This window comes from Mesoplodon mirus, assembly GCF_964341445.2.
Source record: "Mesoplodon mirus genome assembly, chromosome: 18".
NCBI lineage: Eukaryota > Metazoa > Chordata > Mammalia > Artiodactyla > Ziphiidae > Mesoplodon > Mesoplodon mirus.
This window is the reverse complement of record NC_138994.1, coordinates 4,865,623-4,888,738: the sequence shown is the minus strand read 5'-3', so window position 1 is coordinate 4,888,738 and position 23,116 is coordinate 4,865,623. Positions and strand designations below refer to the sequence as shown.

Here is a 23,116-nt window from a genome sequence, read left to right as displayed (position 1 = left end):
GAGCCTCTTACTTCCTGTAAGAAACCACTAACGTGTGGCATTAAGGCTAGACAAGGGGAAGAACTTCCCGCATAAGGGAAAGGAGGAAGTTGGGACATCTTTTTCCCAGATGAGCCCCCAGGGAGTGAATATCATCTGATGATGTCACTCCTCGGATCAAAACTGTTCTGCGGGGGCTTCCCTGGTGGCGCAGTGGTTGAGAGTCCGCCTGCCGATGCAGGGGACACGGGTTCGTGCCCCAGTCTGGAAGATCCCACATGCTGCAGAGCAGCTAGGCCCGTGAGCCATGGCCGCTGAGCCTCTGCAACGGGAGAGGCCACAACAGTGAGAGGCCCGCGTACCGGGGGTGGGGGTGGGGGAAAGCTGTTCTGTGGCTCACCATTGCCCTCAGGGTTGAGTCAGCACTACTGAGCCCAGCCTGCAAGGCTCTGCAGGGTCTGGCCAGCCTGCCTTCCCCACCCTAACTTCCCCTCCATCCACCCTAGTTTCTCTCTGTTTCCCAGATGCTCAATATCTCCCCTGTCCATCAGGCCTCTGAATACACTTGCCTCCTCACCCCTATCTGGCTGGCCCAGCCAGCTCCTGCTTTTCCTTCTTGTCTCCCTTTATGTATCCCTTCCTCCAGGAAGTCCTCCCTGACCTCCCCAACTAGTGCCTACAGACTCCCTTCTGCCTCCCCGCCTCCCCTCCTCCCCGATGGCACTGTTTATGATTGCTCACCTGCTTACCTGTCTGTTTCACCAACTGGCCCACATGGAGTAGCAGCTAAGTGCAGGGGCCCTGACATCACGCAGTCTGGGGTCCAGTCCTGCTCTGACACCTATTGGCCTGATGACCCTTGGGCAAGTTACTTACCTCTCTGTATCTCAGTTCTCCCATTATAAAATGGAATAATAATAGCATCTACTAACAGGGTTGTTGTGAGGATTTTTATGTGTAAATACTAGGGCATAGGTGCATAGTAATTACTCAGTAAATATTAGCTAGTATGTATTTAATAAATAAGGCTGGGGCATAGTAAGTAGCCAACAAACATCTATTGAAGTTATTTTATTTAATCATCACTTGCATAATGTTTATTATGTGCTAGGCATATTCTAAACATATTACAAATATCAGCTCATTTTATAGATAAGGAAACCGAGGCACAGAGAAGTTAATTAACTTGCCCAACATTGCACAGCTAGTAAGTGGTGGAGCCAGGATGCAAACCTGGGGCAGACTGGCTCCAGCAGCCATGCTTTCAAATGAGTGAATTTAAATGAGTGAAGAAATATGCCTTTGTCTGGGGGGAAGGGAGCCCGGGGCTTCATCTACAGAATTTACTCAGTTCCCACCCTCACTCCCACGCCCGCTTCTTTCAGGTCCCAAGAGCTCCTGATTGGCAAGTGACATCTGTGGGATGTGAGGCTGGTTTGAAGCCAGAGGTAAACTGCCAGGTCACTATCCCCACTATGTCACAGGTGATGTCCAGCCCCCTGCTGGCAGGAGGCCCCGCAGTCGGCTTGGCTTCCTGTGAGGAACCCAGGAGGGCCCTGCAACCAGCACCCAGCCCCGGCCTGCCACCCCAGTGTCCTTACTACACCACAGAAGGCTGGGGAGCTCAGGCCCTGATGGCCCCCATGCCCTGCAAGGAGCCCCCCAGCAGGCTCCAGCAGGCCCCACAGGCTGGAGCCAAAGCCAGCTGCCTCCTGAAGTCCCCTGGGGAGCAGGCCTCGGGAGCCTTGGAGGACCTTGACTCCTACATTGACTTCTCGCTGGAGAGCCTCAACCAGATGATTCTGGAACTGGACCCCACCTTCCAGCTGCTCCCTCCAGGGCCTGGTGGCCCCTGGGCTGAGCCCACCCAAAGCACTACCTCGAGGAGAAAGAAAGAAGAGCCTGAAGCTTTGGGTAAGGAACTGGGGCACAGTGCCAGGAGGAGGGTTTGGGGACCAGACCTCATGAGGAAGGAGTTTTCTATCAGATCAGAGGAGCAGGGAACAGTGTCCTACTGAGGAGTGCTGTGCAGCTCTAAACAAGTTATTTAACCTCCCTGTTTTCTCTGCTCTATAACAGAGATAAATCTAAGTAGCCCTCACTGTCCAATTCTATTTGGTTCTTGAGTTTGGAAAGTGATGGATACCTGTTTTATGTAATTTTTCAGAGAATTTAAATAAGTGAATATAGATAAGCATATTATACAATGCCATGCATATAAATAAGAGCTTGATAAATGTGGTGTCCCTGAATCTCACTGTTCTATGGTGTCTCTCTTAGGTCCTAGCCTGGCACCCTGAAATTTTTATAGGAATAGTATTTTCACCTTACCAATAACAATAAATGTAAATAACTTCGAGTATAGGTAATAGTAAATATAGTAAATAATTGGGATGTGATGAATTTTTGAGTGTTTATTACTTTTGTTTTTAATATGTTATTTCATTGTAAGTTTGTGTAGTTTATTCTTTAGTAATGGTTTAGCCATTACTAAAGATTAAACTACACAAACTTACAATGTTTATTTAGCAACCAGCTGGAAAAAATCTTGAAAATTTAACAGTCAGCTTTCACGAACTGGTTCAAGCCAACTCCAGGATACCACCACGTCCAGGCGTATCCAGAAATCTCTGCATCTGGCTTCAGTTTCCCAAAGAGTTTCAAGTACACTTTGAGGATGAGGGTCACCGAGCAGCGGGCCCATTAGACAGGCTGGAAGACTGAGGCCTCCAGGGGTTTAATCAGCGTGGGTTAGAGGGTGTGGTGAGGATTAGAGATGGGATCCAGGAGAATTTCTACTTATTGAGCATTTCTCATTCTATCCAGGCACTGTGCTGAGCACTTAATAATTGAACCTTTGATCTTCCCAATCCACCTCCATGAGACGAATATTTTATCCTCATTTTACAAACAAAAAGACTGAGGTTGATGGACTTGAGGAAGGAGCCAGTCTAGCCTAATCACTGGAATCAGGCAAACCTTACACAAGCAGTTTACTTCACTTCTTTGCGTCTCAGATTCTTCATCTGTAAAATAGAGATGAGTTTGCGCTTCAAAGGTGTTGCAGGGATTGAAAAAATAACATTTGATGGGTGTTTATCACAAATCCTGGGGCACCGTAGGTCATGATAAATGGTGGCTGTTTGTAGTCAACATTGGGGTTGTGACTAAGACCAGCCCCAGGACAGGTTCAGGCTCTGGGGTGGAGGTCAGCCCGGCACACAGGTCCCTCTGGCACCCGGGCTCCTGGTCTCCAGCCAGGCTTCTGCTCCTCCCATGGAGCATTGCCTGACAAGCCTAGTAAAAGAACCACTTCCACCCCTCAAGAGTCTTCCTGCTTCTTAAGGCCAGTCGTGGGCATGTCTCTGCAGGAAAGGTGACTTGGGCCTAATTATCGCTGGCAGGAGCCAGCCTAGGACCTTAATGCTTATGCCCCAGGGTAGGGCTTCCATACACTCAAGGCCACCTGGGGCAAGACCAACCTCTGTGAGGCATGCACTTGTACAGGGTAGGGGTGTTGATAACAGGGTCCTTCCTCCAAGGGACCGATGGGCAGTTGTCTGTGTTCTCAGATGCCCTGGGCACAACCTGCCATCGTGAGGATGTGTCCACCAGACTCTGGGCAGCAGGGGGTGCCAGAGAGCAGCAGTGGTCAGAGGGTCCTGATGAAGCCACCTAGCTCTGCCCTCGTTCCTTCTGATGGAATTTTTAAAAATCCTCTCCTCCAACCTCTGCCTGGACACCTGTGATGCCTGGGAGCTCACTACGTCCTCAGACAACCAGCAGGTCAGCTCCCCGTTAGAAGGTTCTCTGCCATCACTAAGAAGAGCGAGAGCCTGCAGGTCACTGTGGTGGCTGCACCTTGCTCCCCAAACCCTCCCCTCAGACCACTGCTACTGGTGACAAAGCTCTCCCAGCCCGTGGCACCACAGTGAGTTTTCATCCAGCCAGACGTATCCAGTGTGTAGAACTCCTCTGATGGCACTCTCATCCATCCTACTTTTGGGGTGTTGAGTGGAAGACGTTCTATAATTGTGATGCTAGCAGACGTTCACTGCTTCTCTTTGTCCTAACTTAGCAAAAGCAAAAATTAAACATCGGCGATCTTGTGTCGATCCCTCCCCTAAAAAGGTCCAGATAGATTTTTGTAACACATAATTCCACCCTGTGAAGGAAATGCTGGAAACCTCATTTACAGATGAGAAGACTGAGGCTCAAGGAGAGGAAGCGATGGCCACAGTCACACAGCTAGTGAGTGGTAGGTCAGCTCAAAGCCCGGGCCTCTGGGCTCCAAAGTCCACGTTCTCGCCTTTCTCTCTTCCTTGGAGCTAGTTTCCTGCCCTCCGGGGCTTCAGTGAGGCTCCACCACCCTAGTGCTCTCAAACCTTCATCCAGCTCCCTGCCTCTGCCTCTTGCTTACCTTCCTTCAGATTTACCCTGGGGGGGAGGGGGAGGGGGTACCAGTCCCACAGGGAACATGGCTTCCGGAAGCAAATACCATATCCCTTCCTTTATCCTGTCCGCCACCCCTCCCCATCTTTGGAACAGGCCCCCGCGTTTTATTTTCCAGAATTTCTGCCAGGCAAGGCGGTTTGCCAATCCCAAGTGAAGGGTGTTTAACAACCGTCTTTCCAACCCTCCACCCACCTGGCCTGGTGCCAGGCGCCTGCATCCACCCAGCACTGCTCAGACTTGCCCCACGGGCCTGTAAACAGCCGCTGCTCCCGGGTGATAGGGTGGCGGCCCTCCACCTGCCCAGCCACATCCACCCCGGGGCAGCAGCGGGAGTGACTCACAGCTCTGGACTCCTCCCTCCCTTCCGGCCCGCCTCCACTTGCCTGGCCCCCAAGCAAGGCCTTTCTGTGGTAGGTGTTTGGATGACCCTGTGAGTAGGACCCACGGCTTCACCAGGCCGAGAGACGCCCCCCGCTCCAAAGCAGCCAGGCACCTTCTCACGGTCAAGGTCTTGGGAAAGGGTCCTGAGGAGTCGCGCTGCACTCAGTAAATACCAGCCTTTATTAAAAACGGTGCAATAAATGTGAGCTCCACCGCCACATTTCTCCAAGCCTCAGTTTCCTCCTCTGTAAAAGCAATGCCTGCTGGCACTGGGCACAAAGGCTCTTGTGAGGCTTGAGAGGATTACGGGTATAAACACCATAAAATCCTATTAAAAAAAAAAAAAGTTGTGCTTGTCAACCTCGCAGAAGAATCCACCCCATTCCAAGACTTCTTCTCTTTCAGAGCCCACAATACATTGTGCCAGATATTCTACTCCTGCCCTCAGCAGTGGGACCCCCATCTTAGCCAGAGAGTATTAGCGATCTGGCCAATACTGCTCCCCAGAAGCAGGCAGGCAGGAGATGCTCCTTGAAGCCCACCATGGACCAGGCTCCAGGCTCCATTCATCAGTGTATTTCATCCTCACCGCAACCTTGGAAGGGTGGTTTTAGATCCCCACTTTACAGATGAGGAAACTGAGGCTCAGAGCAGTTAGGAAGATTACCTGATGCTTCTTGGCGGGAAAGTGGCAAAGCCAAGACTCACACCCAGGTTTGTCGACAAAGCCAGGCCTGTTCCTCCACCTGCTGGGACAGCATGCCAGCGCCCCTCATCTGATGCAATCCTCCACCCCCACCTGGCCCATGCAGGCTCAGACAGAGGCAGTAACCATGAGCAGGGCCAGAAGGTCCTCCCCAGGAGCGGGCTGGGGCAGGCAGGGACTCCACAGTCATGCTGGGTGAGGGGATGGTGCGTGTGCCAGAGCCCAAGGGGGTGGGAGACTGGTAGACAGGAGCCAAGGGAGCAATTTCCCACCGACTCTGCCCCAGATTCCATCTGGGGAAGCCAGAGGCAGGACTCACAGCCCTCCAGAGGGAGAAGCTGGGTAACCCCCATCTTCCACCACCTTCCCTAGAACAGCACCGAGGACAGCTCCCCTCCCCCAAGTCAGGAGGAGAGGTGCCCATCCTCACCATGGGAGAACCACAGGGTACCCCACTCTAGGAAGAAACAGGGTCTCAGAACAAGGGTCCTAGATGCCCCCACTGGAGAATGGAAAGAGCATCCGAGGAGTCAGCAGCCTGGGGTGCTAAGAGGCCCACAGCTCAGTAAGGCGGCATGCCCTGTCCCCAGAGAGTTCTCGCTCTAAAGCTAACCCTAAAGCGAACTCCTCAACCTCCAAGGTGCACCCAGATCGCCAGGAATCTCGCTAAAATTCAGATTCTGATTCAGCAGGCCTGGGGTGAAGCCAGAGATTCTGCACAACTTCTCAGCTCCTGGGTGAAGTGGTGCTGCTGGGCTGGGGACCACAGCGGTGCGGCCCAATGCACACTGGAATCAGCTGAGGAGCTAAGCCACCCTGAGGCCTGGGACCACCCCCAGAGGTACTGGCCTAATTGGCACCGGATGGAGCCTGGGCTTTAGGACCTTTAAAAGCTCATCGGGTGATTCTAGCACGCAACCAAGCTTGAGAACCCCTGCCTGCATCGCAGGCACAGACATAGAAACAGCTTTCACAGGCCTGAGTGATAGAGGCATCCGAAGATGTGACTGGTGCAGTCATTTCAGCCTGGGGAGTGGAACCCACATGAACGAGAGGATCTCCCAGTTTTAAAGGACTTACTATGTGCCAGATGCAGTGCTGTGCTGCCTACATGCATCTCAGTTCATCCTTACTGGAACACTAAGAGGCTGCGTATAGCTGCCCCATTCTACGGGCGTGGAAACTGAGGCGCTAGGTGGTGAAGTCATTTGGCCAAGCTCTCTCAGAGAGTAAGTGGCAGAGACAGATCTGAAACCCAGGTCTGTCTACCTCCAGGACCCGTGTTCATGGCACTGCCTCCCCCCACCCAAGGGAAGATGTCACAGAGAGGGTGACTTTGAAACTGGGCCCTGAAGGTGGAGCTGAATGCTGATCCTGATTCCAACAAACTTCTCTCTGGGCTTCAACTTCCTCATCCGTATAAGAAAGGGGAGGGACTTCCCTGGCAGTCCAGTAGTTAAAACTCCATGCTTCCACTACAGGGGGCACGGGTTCTATCCCTGGTCAGGGAACTAAGATCCCGCATGCCGTGCAGCTTGGCCAAAAAAATTTTTTTTTTTAATATATATAGGGCTTACCTGGTGGCGCAGTGGTTGGGAGTCCGCCTGCCGATGGAGGGGACACGGGTTCGTGCCCCGGTCGGGGAGGGTCCCGCGTGTTGCGGAGCAGCTGGGCCCATGGGCCGTGGCCGCTGGGCCTGCGCGTCCGGAGCCTGTGCTCCACGACGGGGGAGGCCACAGCGGTGAGAGGCCCGCGTACCGCAAAAAAAAAAAAAATATATATATATATATATATATATGTATATATATACACACATAGTATATATATGTGTGTATATATATACATATATATATATACGTGTGTGTGTGTGTGTGTGTGTGTGTGTGTGTATATATATATACATATATATATATAAAGAAAGGGGAGACCAGATGGTCTTGCGAACCCTTCCAGCATCCTTGTTCTGCGAGTCCAGTCTCTCTGGTTTCACCAATGCTCTGTTTCTCTTCCCAAAGATATAAAGTACATCGAGGTGACCTCGACCAGACCAAGGTGCCACGACGGCCCCCAGAGCTGCTCCAGCCCGTCTGTCACCCCACCCTTCGGCTCCCCTGGCCGTGGCGGCCTTCTCCTTTCCAGAGACATCTCCCGAGAGACTCGGAGCAACAATGAGAGCCTCATCTTCTCCGGGAGCCAAGGCAGGGGGCACCAGCGCTCCTCTCCCCCGTCGGGGGCCCCCTCCTCTCATCCCCCACCCTCTCCCAGCATCTCCATCCCTGGAACGGGAAACAAGGCCTCAGGCCGCCATGGCTTGGGCTCCCCACTGGTGGCTTCCCCAGCCTTGGAGAAGGGGCTCGGGGGCAGGGTCTCCATGCTGTCAGCCAGCCCAGCATCTGATGTCAGTTACGTGTTTGGAAGGTAGGTCACTCCCACTGCAGCTTCTGACGTTGCCTCCACAACTCACTCACAAACACACACACACACACACACACACACACACACACACACGCATCCTAAAATCACAGAGGGACACCCTACTCTTTCTGAGCAAAATCTGGGCAGGTACCAAAAATAAAAGTGAATGTTCTCTTTTATGCCATCACAGCCATTTGGCTCTCAAGCTTTCCTCAAGCATTTAGAATATGATTCAATATACAAAAATCTTGACTTCTACCTACCTCTCGGGAAAAGAACTACACTGCATTAATGAGGCTCACCTGTATCCTTTCCAGCCTTCCTACTGCCCATCTGTAGGAAGCTTTTAAAAACAAACAAACAAACACAGGATGTAAACAGAATCAGGGGGTCTGGGATGAACCATCCAGGAAAGAAAAACCTCCTTCGTCTTTGTTCCTGGCAAAATCTAGCAGGAAGGAGCCAAAACTGCCTGGGCATTATTTACAATCGCCCCAGCCCAATTCTCTGCAGGCCTCAGAGCAGAGCCACATGCATACCCATCCTGCCCAGGAAGAGCAAACCCCAGGACCTCTGTCCCCCATACCAACTCCAAAGCCACTGTGCCAAGGCAGTCCCTGGCAAGGAGACTGGGATTCCACAGCCATGCCCGCTGGCACAGGCCTCTGAGCTCAGGGATAAGCCTGGCTGGATGCAGAGCTGGCCTCCTTCTCTTCCTCCAGCTGGGGGATTCCGTCTGCATGGGACATGGACATGGTCCAGCTCAGGTCCAGCCTGTGTGCAGGACTCTTGGGAGTGCTGGGGGGCTGGTGTGACAACTCAGTTGGACCTGCCTAGCTGGGAAGGCAGAGGGAATAGAGTCCAGCCTAAGCCCATGTGACCTGCAGGGGGCCAGCCCATTGGCTACTTTAATTGACCACAGACCCTGCAATGCAGGTACACTCCTGTATCCTTCAGCATCCCTTGGGGATCAAGTGGGCATACCCTTTGCTCAGGGCTATGGTGGGGGGAGTGGAGTATGCACTACTCTGACCAAAGCCATGGGTACCTAGATCACTAAATTCCAGAGCCTAGCTCTGGCCCCTAAGTGTCCACCCCCACCTGCTAAAACTCTGCCTGTCTGGTGCTCTCCCCGTGCCACAGCCAGTCCCTCCTCCGCTCCAGCATCTCCAGCCATCAGTCATCTTCGAGATCCTTGGGAAGCCCAGCCAGCTCTTCCTCCAGCCTCCACAGCCTTGGCCCAGTGTCCTTGTATACGAGAGCCAGTGACCTCCAGGTCCCCAGCAACCCCACCCCAAGCATGGGCCAGCCCAGAGCAACCCATTCCTCACCACTGGCCAAGGAACATGCCAGCAGCTGTCCCCCATCCATCACCAACTCCATGGTGGACATACCGATCGTGCTGATCAACGGCTGCCCAGAACCAGGATCTCCCCCATCCCAGAGGACCCCAGGACACCAGGACTTTGTCTGCCCTGGGGCTACTTCTTCCAGCAACCCCTGTCCAGCCACCAGGAGCCACAGCCAGACCCTGCCAGATGCCCCTCTCACCACATCCCCAGAGGGTAAGTTGTAAACCAATCAGTACCTCACACTTTATAAGGTTTGGCTAATGGGGAAGAGACAAAGCACCAATGCATTTGCTTCTGCAACAGCAGGTCAACCAACACATTGATTAAGTATCTATCTACTGTGTGCCTAGCACTGTGCCACATAGTAGGGACACAGTGTAGAAAGAGAGAAAAATACCAAAGGATCACTGTAGAGTAGGATAAACACAGAGGTAAAGAGATGTTCTAAGTCTTACGGGGCTACAGAGGAAGGAGTGAGACTTTTCATCTGGGAACTGAAAAGCCTGGAAAGTGGATCAGAAGTCCATGGCCAGAGCAGGAGAGGAAGGGCAGAGGGAACAGCCAGGCCACAGTCACGAAGGTATGGAAGCACATGGCATGTTTAGGAAATGACTGGAATGTTGGGTGCAGGATGAGGACATCGGGAGTAATCTGGGGCCAGATTGGGAAAGACCTTGAATGCCAAGCAAAAGAGTGCACTTTACCCTTTAGGCAATAGGGGACCATCAGAGACTCTCACACAGGAGAGTGATGGGGTCAGAGACACGTTCAATGGATCACTCTGGCAGCTGCGTGGCAGATGGATTGCAGGGCCTGGCTTGGCAGGGAGAGCAGTTTTTCTTTGGTTCTGTTTGGGTTTTCATCACAAAGTGGTCCAGGGCAGGGCAGAGGGTGGAGGAGAGAAGACAGAGCCAGGAGACCCTCAGGATATGGAAGCAGCAGGCTCGATGACTAACCCAAGAGAGGGAGAGGGAGAGTCAGTCCTAACTCTGACATTGGTGGATGACGAACACAGCCAAGGGGGTGGACAGGGTAACGGAGACAATGCATTCCAGTTCAGACAGCTAAAAACCACAAAACAGCAAACACCCTCCTTCCCGTAGTCTGTGACTACAGGCGTCCAAAAAGAACAAAGCCAACCAGAGCCCAAAGCAGTAAACACAGAGGCTAAGCCTCAGAACCCCCAGGATGTTTCTCTCCCAGGAACAGAGCCCACGGCTCCCTCGTGGCTCAGCCACGAGGCTCCGGAGCTCTCAGTCCTCACTGGGCCACAGACATCAAGGTACTCCTGGGGGGTGTGAAATGTTCACTGTACCCCGCTGCTCGCTCCCACCCAGGAAGCCATGTCAGTGCAAGCAAGAGAAAATGAGGTGACGAGTATGCCTTTGAAGCTGCTCTGATCTGTCCCTAGGACAAATCATTTGCAGATTTCAGTACATTTTTTATAATGAGTTACTCTCAGATGGCCACGACACACCTTTTCAAGATGCCGAAACTGAGAACCACAGCTCTCTGCCTTAGGGACCCAGGAAAATGGGCATTTTAGCATCTCAAAGAGCACATTTACTTAGCCTAAAGGGATTTTGCCCCCTTTAGGCATCTGGAGATACAATGGAGTAGGGGTAGGGGAGGGTGGGTTGAATGGGACTGCTGGGCGGAGGAGGGGGGCGGGTCTCTCGGCTCCCCTCTCTCCAGCCTACAGGGTCCCCCTCCTCTGTCTGTCTCCAGGTCCTGCCAGGGACATGCAGCCCACCATGAAGTTTGTGATGGAGTTTGTGATGGACACATCTAAATACTGGTTTAAGCCAAGCATCACCCGAGAGCAAGGTAAAGGGAAGCCCTGTTTTAGGGAATGAGTGACCCAGGAATCAGGTCCAGGTCCTGGCACCCCACATGGGGCAGATGGGGCCCTGAGTCCAGGTAGAGGAGGGAACGGCAAATGGCAGGTCCAGGGAAGGGGGGTGTCCCGTGAACCCCATGACCTGAGGAAATAATGACTGCAGCAGGAACGGTGGAGATTAGACAATAGAAAGGACTTCCTGGGAACCAAAGGTGATTCTGTACCGTCTGCTCTATGAAGACCCAATGGGGCTGAGGCACAGAGCGTGTCCGGGCTCGGTGGTGACTGTCTCTGACCCAAGGATTGTTTCAGCCATCGAGCTGCTGAGGAAGGAAGAGCCGGGGGCTTTCATCGTGAGGGACAGTTCTTCATACCGAGGCTCCTTCGGTCTTGCCCTGAAGGTGCAGGAGGCCCCTGCACCTGCCCAGAACCGAGCAGGTAGGCACGTGTCTCTGTCCTCACTCAAGACTTCTAGGAGGCCACAGGGTGTGGTGGGTTCCAGTCCCGGCTCTGCCCCTGGCTTGTGGGGTGACCTTGGGCCAGTCCCATAGTGACTCCTGGGAGGAGGGCCTACCTCAGCCCCCTCCTCGCTGCCCCCCAGCACTGAGGCTCCCCGAGTCCCCAGATTCCCTGCTCTACCCTCGTGGTGGGAAGAGGAGGATGGTCCCAGCCCCCCCTCCAGGCTGCTCTCTTCTGGGTGCCCACCTCTGTCCAGACCGGATTTCTTATGAGGGAACCTAATGTAGTAATAATATGTGTGCTAGCTTAACCCCACATACAACACACATCGCTGGGGCATCCACCCTGCCCCAGGCACTGTGCAAGGCACCAGGGAGACTTCACTGGGGAGAGAGATAGAAACAGATCATTACATTACAAGGTACCTGGGTCACAGCCCCTCACCTAAGGCTCAGGACTGTAGCTCTCACACAACAAATGGGTGAGGTAACAGACACTCCCAGAGGGAGTTAATGACCCCCCCAGAGCAAGCAAGTGATAGAGCGAGAGGATAAAAACCCCGTATCCACATTCTCTACACCACGCCTCTCTGTTTAAATAAGAAAGTGACCTCTGGGCAGTGTTAGTTATCAAGGAAGCCTTGCCAGTGAGCCCAAAGAAAGCAGGAAGCTGCAGGCTGGTGAAGAGGCAGGGGCGTGGTCCCCCCTCCCAGGGCCAGCCTGGCGCCAGCAGGGACCATCTGGTGGAGAATAATAGCACCTGGGAGGGGGTGGGTAGGGAGAGAGGGAAACCAGGCCAAAGAGTTGTGATTTGATCTAAACAGCGCCGGCAGCCATCCCTGATGGCTGTTGAAACCAAAAGAAAGGTCTCCTGAAAAAAGAATTACTGGACACAAAAGCCTTTGAGCAAAGGTGTGGGCACCTCCTTCGTGGGAGGCCTTGAGGATAGGATTCCTACCTGCTGTCCCACCCAGAGGCAGAGGGATGGACAAGTTAACCTCTGAATGGGCCCCGAGGAGGCGGGTCAGGAAATGAGTTGCACTCCCATCCACATGCTTTCTCTGTCCAGGCGAGGATAGCAGCGACCCCATCCGCCACTTCCTCATCGAGTCTTCTGCCAAAGGGGTGCATCTCAAAGGAGCCGACGAGGAGCCCTACTTCGGTGAGCTGAGCATCTGCAGCCCCCAGGCCCCTGGGGTCTGGGCGGGTGGCCTGGGGAAGGCCTCCTTATGCGGGGCTCCTGTTTCCTTGCAGGGAGTCTCTCTGCCTTCGTGTGCCAGCATTCCATCATGGCCCTGGCCCTGCCCTGCAAGCTCATCATCCCGAAGAAAGGTGGGCTGGGTCCCCAGACCTGTTTGTTCTCAGTAGAAAGGCTCCTGCTGGTCACTTCTCACCTTATTTAGGGATCATTTTAGTGTCATAGTTAAAAGTGCACACTCTGGGGGAATTCCCTGGCGGTCCAATGGTTAGGACTCGGCGCTTTCACTGCCGAGGGTTCGGGTTCAATCCCTGGTCAGGGAACGAAGATCCTGCAAGCTGGCCCACGCAACCAAAAAAAGAACAAAGAAAAAAAGCGCGTGCTCTGGAGTCCGTCCACAGCTCCACTTCCTGGCTGTGAGAATTTGAGACGGTCAACCTCTCTGAGCCTCCGTTTCCTCCTCTAGGAAATGAGCACAGTCACCATCACACCTCCTTCTAGGACTGGTGTGGGGATGCAGTGAGAAAGCTCAGCAAGGCTCTTGGCACAGTGCCTGGCGCAGAGTAGATTTTGAGAAATAGTAGCTCCTTCCTCAAGAGGATGAAAGGAGCGTAAATCTGCCCGTTCGGCGAGGTTTGGTTTTTACTTCCGGGTCCAACATTTCCTGGGTACCCTCTCCTTCATTCACAGCTCACTCCAACCCTGTGAAGTAGGCATTGCTGTTATCCCCATTTCACTGCTAAGAAAAGGAAGGTTCGAATTTGAACCGAAGTCTCTCTTGCTGTCTTGTTCCAAAGTGTTCAGGGAAATAACAGAGAACTAACAGGACACGGCTGTATCATGAAAATCAAGGAAGAGAATTATGAGAACAAATAAATGATCAATGGGTGAAATTTGGGAAAGAAAGAAAGAAAGAGAGAGAGAGGGAGGGAGGGAGGGAGGAAGGGAGGAAGGAAGGCTCAAGGCATGAAGGAACTTGCCCAAAGGCACAGAGTCAGATCTCCAACCCAGATCAGGAAGCCCCATCCAAAGTTTACAGCCCAACGTACCCCCAGACGTACCCACACCTCAGGGTGTGCAGGAGAGCCACTAGGGGGGCTCTGGGAGAGGAGTCAGGGCCAGGGGAGCCCCTGGTGCGGTGATGGTGAGAGCCTCCCTGCTTTCTGCAAAAATGGCCTGGGTTTCCGGTGGGGTCCCAAAGAATGAGGAAGTCAGGGGCCTCTGAGGCCAGGTCACTGCCCCAGTCCAGGGGCTGGAGGAGGGAGGGATCAAAAGGCTTGCCAGCGAGGTGTTTGGGGAGCCCGTGGCAGGCTGTTTGCCTCATTACAGGAATCACACCTGGTTTCTCAGCCAAGTCACTTCCCGAAGGTGTGGGCGGAGGTGGAAGAGGTTCAAAGGGCTGAACAAGGCCTGTTCCTGGGAGGGGGGTCCACTGACTGCACCCCCGCCCCCTGGGGGCCTGTTCCATTGCTTTGGCTCAGAATTGGGAGGTGGAGACGGGGCCTCAGACCTCTCTGCAGACGGCCGGGCCTCCTGCCTGAAGAAATCTGCGGGTGAGTGGTATGGGACAGGGGGAGGCTCCAGGCTTGGCTGTGCGCACCCCCCGCAGGGCACCTCCCAGCCCTGTGCACACACGCACATGCAGGTCCACACGTGTTTCCCATTGCAGCTTTATTTCTTCAGCTTTAACAAGGTGCCACATTCCTCCCCCTCCCTGTGAGCCAGGAGATGAGAGGCTTCAGGCAGTGGGCCAGGAGGGAGAGGGGCAGGAGAGGGGGAGCACAGTAAGACTTACACCCCCTCCTGCACGCACGGGTTGGGGGTGGGGCACACAGATGTGCTGGGCTCTCGCTGGGTCTGAAGGACCTGCCCTGGGGTGGTATCCTCTGTGGAGTGTCAGGTCCGGGTCCTGGGGTCTTCTACAGGGGAAGGGTCGCTCCTCCTTGCGCCCAAGGGCCAGGCACGGGTCAGCACTTGTCTGAGTGACAGCTCCTACTCTGTGCCCTGAGCACGATGGCCCCCTCCCCATTCCTGTCTCCTCTTCCTTCTCTCAGCAAGGAACCAGGGCCCCAGGGGGAGGGTTGGGAGGGGTGGAGGTGGCACCAGCCATGGGACAGAGGAAGGCTTGCCTGGTCGCCCCTACATAAAGGGCAACATCCCCTCCCTTGCCCCCTGCTGGAGGGCCAGGGGCCAGAGCAATGCAAACAACAGATGACCCCAAAGTCCCCTGGGGTTGGCCCCAAATTTCAGTGGCCCATACACTCCCTGCCCACCTGTCCGGTGGCTCAAAGAGGAGCCCTGCTAGATTTCCAAAAAAGGAAGGTACTCCTATCCCCTGGCTCTGGGCAGAGGGCCAACCAGAGCCTGGGTGACCTCCACCCCGCAGTGGATTCTGGCAGGGCTCCAATGCAGTATCTGCACCCCCCAGATTGCCATGCCCTGTACCTGAGCTCTGTGAGCGTGGAGACCCTGAGCGGAGCCCTGGCTGTGCAAAAGGCCATCTCAACCACATTGGAGAGGGATGTCCTCCCCACACCCACCGTGGTCCACTTCAAAGTCGCCGAGCAGGGCATCACCCTGACTGACATCCAGAGGAAGTAAGGGGCTTCCCTTGCCCTGGGGCTGAGGGCTGGGCAGGGTAAGCTGGAGGGAATGGCTGAGACTGCTGTGGAGCAGTAATGGAGATGGAGTTGAGGCTCCTGGACCCAGCAGGGTCAGTGACGTGCGGAGTGACTCCAGGCAAGTTCTCTGCCTTCTCTGAGCCTCAGTCCAATGACCTCCTGCCAAAGTCCCACTTCATCATGACCAATGGATTTGGAATTAACCAAAAGTCATTGGGCACTGATGAAATCTGTAGCCACTGATGGAACATCTCCTGTAGGCCAGACTCTGGCTGACCAATGAGATCACTCCTTCCCAGGCTCAGGGATTCAATCTAGCATGATCCTGGTCCTGGGCTGGAGGAATAAGAGATGACCGGATGCTGGGAATTCCCTGGTGGTCCAATGGTTGGGAGTCCACACTTACACTGCCGAGGGCCCCGGTTCAATCCCTGGTGGGGGAAATAAGATCCCACAACCCGCGCGGCACAGCTAAAAAAAAAAAAAAAGAGAGATGACCAGATGTAATTCCTATCTTCATTAAATGACATGACAGGCAGTGGGGGTGGAGCAGGTGGTAGAAAACCCCAACCCACAGGACAGAGGGCAGACGCATTTCATGAAAGGAGAGAAGTGCAAACACGTGCCCCGGGCCCAGCAGTGGGAAAGGTCACGGCAGCCTGTCAGGGGTCATCAAACTGAGCGCTTTTGGAAGACAGGGAGCTGGAGATGGTGGAGGCGGGCAGGACACTGGGACGGGCTCTCACCAGCCCCCCTTCTCTCCTGGCCTCTTCCCAGGGTGTTTTTCCGGCGCCATTACCCCTTCACCACCCTCCGCTTCTGTGGCATGGACCCCGAGCAACGGAAGTAAGTTCAAGTCTGGGCCAAACGAAAAAGACCATCCAGGTCCTAGCTGCCCACTGACTCTGGGATTCGGATCCCAGACAGAGCCTGTGAACCTCAAGGGGTCAGGAGCAACAGAATGAGGGAAGGGGGACATGGTGGGAGTGGGGACACAACTGGCCATTATCTCCCGAAGCTCAGCCAGACTCCTGTGAAATGGAGCAAAGAATTGGTACTCAGGACTGTCGTGTTCCTTTCCCACAGGTGGCAGAAATACTGCAAGCCCTCCCGGTAAGGCCTTCCTGTCCACTCAGTCGCCATGAGAGGTCTCCCTCGGGGAGGTCTGGACCCAACATGGGGAGGGAGGGAGGGAGGGAGGGAAGGAAGGAGGCCCCGCCCTGATCTTAAGAGGCCATGGGTTTGATGGGGACGGCACAGGCCCTGGCCCTCAGGGAACCACCAGTTTGATGTCTTACGTGGGAGGCGCAGGCTTTAGTCTGTAAGGACGCCTCAGGCTGATGGTCAAGACACACCTTCGCCCTCAGGAAGCTTCGACTCTGATGGGGAACACACAGGTCGTGTCCTCAGGTGCCCCCATTCCAAAGGAGGGAAACCCAGACCTTACACTCGGGGATCTCTCGGTCTGACAGGGGAGGCTCCCGTCATAATGAGGTGCTGGGCTGGGGAAGGGCAGGGAGGAAAGCTGCTCCCAGCCTGGTACCTCCCTGGGTCCCACCCCTCACTCAGGCTCTCCTCTCCCATCAGGATCTTTGGGTTTGTGGCCAAGAGCCAGACCGAGTCACAGGAGAATGTGTGCCACCTCTTCGCGGAGTATGACACTGTCCAGCCAGCCTCGCAGGTCATCAGCCTGGTGGGTGCCCTGCTGCAGGACCCAGAAAGGATGTAGGGGAGGGAGCTTCCTGTGCGTCTTCCTAGGCATCCCAGTGGGCTTGCTCAGGATGCCCCCTCCACACTGAGCAAGAGGCCTCTTACCACCCTGATAGACCAATCCCCTGGACTGGAGGAGAACGGGACCAAGTTGAAACCCTTGAACTCAGTATGACCTTCAGCGGTGGCCTTCATCCAGACCCCCCCCCCAACCCGGGCCTCAGTTTCTTTAACCTTAAAGGGGGCCAACAGCAGGATCAGCTGTTCTTCTCAGACGTCTGTGGGCATCTTAACAAGCTCCCTGTGATTCTGAAGCACACCCACATCTGAGGACCCCCACACGAAAATAACCTCTGGAGACCCCTGACTCCATCCGCCTGGACACTCCCGACACAGTAGCCTGAGCTAGAGACCCGTGACCCCTGCTTCATGGCAAACGCAGGTACGGGGTCGGGACTCCTGGGCCCTGGCCCGAGGCTGGCCTGAGAGCAGATGGGTTGCCAGCATTGAGGACCAAAGCAGGGATGGACTGACTCTCTTTGCCTCCATATCTGTTCCTTTCCCCATTTCCCTGACAGCTGATTGAGCTGCTGTTCCCAGGGCAAAGCTAGATCCGCCTGCCCTGGATTCTTCAGCCAACATGGCCCTGGTTGTTAGGCAGGTGAACAAGTGTAAACTTGCCCCCATGGTCAGAGATGACCCAGCTGTCCTCACGATCTTGATGTCTAATCCCTTCCATTGCAAATGAGCGTCAGCTCCATCTTTTCTTTCAATTTCTCATAAGCGACTGTCCCACAACTGCCCTGGTGTTACTTGTGTCACTCACACCCGGGGGTAGCGGCAGCGAGACCTCTGCTCACTCAAGCAGACACAGGAGCTGGCTCTCTCTGGTTCTGCCTCAGCCTCAGTCTTGCTGAGTCCTCTGTGCTCCAACAACACACACACACACACTCACACACACACACACACACTCACACACACACACACACAGCCCTCTTCAGTACTGTGGCGGCAACTGACCTCGTAACCACATGGGGGCAGCAGAGAGTCAAGAATGCAAACAGGCAGCCACCCCAAGAGGCTTGGAGAAGCTGGGTGGTCTTTCCCGCCCCACCCACACACCCCTCAACCCTAACCCTAACCCATTAAGACCCCCAAGAATCTGGAATTTTTTTGTCTAGCAGACCTGGGGTCCTAAGGAAACCAAACTATGAGGGTAGAAGATAAGACTCAGAAAAGAAGTCCATTTTTGCTCCGTGAGGGACCAGTGCCTGCCCCCGCCCAGCTGGGGGCCCTGCCAGAGAATCATTATCTTTGGCCAAAGTTGGGCCTGAAGGGTTATTATTTCAACCCAGAAAACCAAACCGGACTGAAGCGGCCCTGGGCTGGCGGGACTGGCTGAGACTAGCCCCCCCACCCGGGCCTGTGGTCAGGCACTGCCCCACCCCGGAGACTACGGAATCCAGACAAGGTTCTCAAGGTCACAGCCTGGGAGCTGGCAGAGAGCACCCCCCATATATCTATGGGGGCCTTGTAGCTCCCGTCATGGCAAATAAAGTGTCTGTCTTTGCACAAGAGTTGGTCCTACGGTATTCAGGGCTCTCCCCTCAGAGATGGAAACCTGGCTGGGCAGGTAGCAGCTGTGTCTGCCTCACCCCTGGCACGGCAGGACAGTCTCCACTGACTTCCACTTCATAGCCGTCGCTTAACTCATTCTGGGTCCCCCACGTGTCCGACACACCCGTTTTCCTTCTTCACGACCCGTTTCCTGCCACTGTGCCAGGAAGACAGGAGGTCCGGGCCCTCCCATGCGTGCCAGGGCTGAGGTGAGCACGTGTGACAGCCCTGCCAGCTTCCAGAGTCTCACTCGGGCTCCCTGAGGGAGAGGAGAGGCTGGTGAAACATAGGCAGCTCAAGAAAAGTCCAGAAGAATCCTTGAACCCAGATGAACCCCGAGCTACCAGCCCAGCCCTGGAGACCTGGGCAATGGCCCCATCATTCATCCTGCTTCTGCCTCCAGTCTTGGGGTAATGTCCCCCCAGACCTCTCCAGACCCGTTGCAGTTAGGGATTCAAGGTGGACAGGCCATGGAAAGCCTCGCCAAGTGGTTCAGAAGGGGCTGCAGCGATGTCCCTTTCCTACAGAGCCTTGGGAAGGGGAGAGGTGCTGCTTCTGTGCAGGCTGAGCTGTGTGACCCAGTGGCAAGGGCTGCTCTGGAGGAAGTAAAGAGACCTTCCCAAGAGACCTTGAACCACCACTGAGAAGCCCCTGCCGCCCCTCCCACTGCCCAACTGCAGTTCCAGAGGGGGCCCCTCTCAGCCCCCCGCCCAGCCCCCTCCCTGGCCATGGACAGAGTCCACGGGAGGTAATGATCTCTACTGCATTTACAGAGCTCATCTTTCCTCTAGGAAGATTTCATAGAGAACTCGACTTCACTTCTGCTGATGGGCAGAGCCGCCAGCCCAGCAAGGGCAGAAGGGAAGAAGGACCTCCACCAAGGCAGGAGCTGGGAAGGGAGGGGTCTTTGCACCCATGCAGGGACACCCAGGGGTTTCCTCTCCAGGCCTTGCGGTCCTGGGTCTTAAGCCTCTCTCCCCCGTACCCACAATGTCACGTCTCCCAACACGTCTGCCCCATCCCTTTCCCATCCTTCTCTCTACACGTGAGAGCACCCTCCCTCCCTCCCCTCCCCCTCCCAGGGTCTCTCTCCTTCCTCACCCTCCCTTCTCATCATACCTTCTCCACCCACCCACCCCCACACCCATCCTCTCCCCCTTTCCAGAAAAACCTTCTCCTCACTCTTGTCCCATGTAATCCCCTCGCCCCTCTGCCCCCGGTGGCTGGACCCACAGCAAAGCCCAGCTGCTGCTGGAGTTGACCGGAAGGGAGGACAGCAGCCCGCTGCGCCACCAACCATTTCTCAAAACCCAGATTCCCATGTCCTCTAACCCCTGCCTCCTCTCTGGCTACAGAGTGGACTCCCCAGAGGGCTGAGGCACCCTCTCCCCTACCCCATCTGACCAGCCACCCCCCAGACTCATCTCCCGCAGGTGGCTCACCTCTGCTTTCATCCTCAGCCCCTAACACCCTACCCCCACCCCCTACCCCTGTCCTAACTCTCCTGCTATCCAATAGGCTGAGAACTTGGAACAAGAGGGCAGGGCTGGGGGGCTAAAAGCCCCCAACCCAGAAGTCAGTACCTTGATTCATGCAGCAGTGTTTTCTGGCTGCATGCTTTGTTCATGTGATCCAGGAAAATGGATAAATATAACAGTGTTATAATGGAGGTTTGTAAGTGTCATACAGAGCTGTCAGGAAGGGTACAGAGAAGATGAACTTCCCCCAGTTGGGGAGAAGGAGGGCAACGTTACCAAGGCAGTAACATCTGAGTCGGGTCTTCAAGGATAAATAGGAGTCTAACAGTAAAGAGGGGGGGAAACCCAACTTTTTTTTTTTTTTTTTTTTTTTGCAGTACGCGGGCTTCTCACTGCTGTGGCTTCTCCCGTTGCGGAGCACAGGCTCCGGATGCACAGGCCCAGCAGCCATGGCTCACGGGTCCAGCCGCTCCGCGGCATGTGGGATCCTCCCGGACCGGGGCACGAACCTGTGTCGCTTGCATCGGCAGGCGGACTCTCAACCACTGCGCCACCAGGGAAGCCCGAAACCCAACTTTTGCTCGGGGGCTCCTATATGCTAAGTGCAATGTGAAGCACATTATATATGTTTAATCCCATTTTACAGATTAGAAAACTGAGGCTCAGAGGTTAACTTTCCCACATTCACCCAGCTAGTAAATGGCAGAGAAAAAGAATTCCAAACTTGTGCCCATTCCACTGGCTCAGCACTCTCAGACAAGCAGATGGATGAATTTGTGCATGAAGCACATAGGTATGAAAAGATTCCCTGTTCAGTGTGGCTGAAGCATATCGTGCCCAAGGGAGTAGGTAAGAGAGGAAGCAAAGGAAAGAGGTAGGAGCTGGATCATTAAGAGCCTTGGGTGCTAAGCTGAGAATGTCCAAGGGATGAATACTTGGTGAATGAATGAATGAATGCATGAATGAGGTGGGACTCAGGACCACTGTGTACAGTTGTGCAAGTTGCATGATGCACATTTGTACGCGGCAACATGCTTGGACTTTATCCTGTAGGTAATGGGGAGACAACAGAGGCTTTTCAGACAGGGAGTAAGTAACCAGATTTGTGGGGACAGGAGAAAGGATCTGAGGCCTGGGCTGGGAAGGAGTGTGATGGGAAGAGGAAGCTGTGAAGACTTGGCGTTCAGGCCAGGAAAGAGACAGGGGCTCTCCTCCTGAGGCAGGCTGGGACAGAAGCCTACTTGATCTGGGCCTGGGGCCTGGGTTCTCTCCGAGCTTGAAAGGACTGTGTGGGAAAGAACTGGACTGGGGCTCCCCCTTCCCCCTTGTATTAGTCTGCTCAGACTGCCATAACAAAGTATCACAGACTGGGTGGTTTAAACAACAGACATGGGCTTCCCTGGTGGCGCAGTGGTTGAGAGTCCGCCTGCCGATGCAGGGGACACGGGTTCGTGCCCCGGTCTGGGAAGATCCCACATGCCGCGGAGCGGCTGGGCCCATGAGCCATGGCCACTGAGCCTGCGCGTCCGGAGCCTGTGCTCCGCAACGGGAGAGGCCACAACAGTGAGAGGCCCGCATACCGCAAAAAAAAAAAAAAAAAAAAAAAAAAAAAAAACCAGACACTTATTCTCTCACAGTTCTGGAGCCTGGAGGTGTAAGATCAGGGTGCCAGCATGGTTGAGTTCTGGTAAGGATTCTCTTCTTGGCTTGCAGACGGCCACCTTCTTGCTGTGTGCACATATGGCCTTTCCTCAGTGCATTTTCCTCTTCTTATAAGGGTACCAATCCTATCAAATTAGGACCCCACCCTTATGGCCTCAGTTAATCTCCTAAATTATCTCCTAAGAGTCCTATCTCCAAATACAGTCACATTGGGGTCAGGCCTTCAAGCTGTGAATTTATGGGGACACAGTTCAATCCATAGCACCCCTCCATACAGGGCCCTGCCCCAGCCATGTTCCCCACCCCCATAATCCCCCCAGTCCCGGCCAGGCTGGGGCTCTCAGCCCCAGCAAAGCAGACCCTCTTCTTCTTGAGTCTGTGCCCTTGGAGCCAGCCAGGGACTCGTTTTGTAACTCTCTGCTTCCTGGAAGGTGTCTCAGCCTTCACCCCTTCCCAGTCAAATCTTGCCAGGGAGCAAGTGAAGCTTGGCTTGGAGCAGGCCTAGGGGGCAGGAAGACAAGCCAGGAAGAGGGAACCAGAAAGAGAGAATAAGGAGGGGGAGGAAAAGGGACAATGACTCCCACTCACTCATTCACTTGGGTCACCAAATACCATGCTGAGTGCCCACGCGAGCAATGCAGAATTAGGTGAACCCCGGTTGGCTAGGAGGTCGGGAGAGGCCTGCACGTGACCCAGGAGAGAGCTTCTCTCCTCCACAGCATTCGGATTGGACACCCCGTGAATACCGAGATGGGATGTATCCTTTCCTTAGTTCACCCCACTCCCATGCGCACGCACACACGCAACTTCTCTCTTCTGCATCAAGAATTAGAAGGCTGGTGGTCAGACAGATCTGGGTGGCAGGTTCCCTTGCCATTGATTAGTTGCATGATTTAGGGCAAGCCACTTCCCTGGGCATTAAGCCTCAGTTTCCTCGATTGTAATCTCCACCTCAAAAAATTAGAGACACACTGGGCGTGAACACACTTTGTAGCCTGTGGAGTACCAGTGTTCATTCTGAGAAGGCTAGCACTCCTATCGACCTTTCATTGAGCACCTAATATATGCCACGTACCAGGCTGCTGGAACAGGAGCTCCACGAAGAAAGAGACTCACATGTTCACTGCTGGATCCCCAGCACCTAAAACAGTGCCTGGCGCACATCAGGCCTACAGTATTTGTTAGAAGCTTTGCCGTGTGTTATCTCACTTAATCTTGATAGCAACACTAGGTAGGTATCATTA

The 23,116-nt window shown here is 54.4% G+C and overlaps 1 protein-coding gene across 2 annotated transcripts; it reads left to right on the top strand.

Moving 5' to 3' along the window:
- Nucleotides 1–780: 780 nt before the first annotated feature.
- TNS4 (tensin 4) lies at nucleotides 781–19,801 on the top strand. 2 transcript variants are annotated; one of them, XR_014291920.1, is made up of 13 exons: nucleotides 781–1,893; nucleotides 7,537–7,939; nucleotides 9,080–9,501; nucleotides 11,017–11,115; nucleotides 11,441–11,566; nucleotides 12,656–12,748; nucleotides 12,841–12,918; nucleotides 14,266–14,337; nucleotides 15,213–15,381; nucleotides 16,183–16,251; nucleotides 16,492–16,518; nucleotides 16,993–19,142; nucleotides 19,524–19,801. XR_014291920.1 is itself a non-coding variant. In XM_082603960.1 (12 exons), the coding sequence occupies exons 1-12, from the start codon at nucleotides 1,455–1,457 to the stop codon at nucleotides 17,132–17,134; spliced, it is 2,139 nt and encodes a 712-aa protein (XP_082460086.1). In that variant the 5' UTR covers nucleotides 781–1,454; the 3' UTR covers nucleotides 17,135–19,423. The 2 variants fall into 2 exon arrangements, 1 of the variants encoding a protein (XP_082460086.1); XM_082603960.1 differs by lacking the exon at nucleotides 19,524–19,801 and having other exon boundaries at nucleotides 16,993–19,423.
- The last annotated feature ends 3,315 nt before the right edge of the window (nucleotides 19,802–23,116 follow it).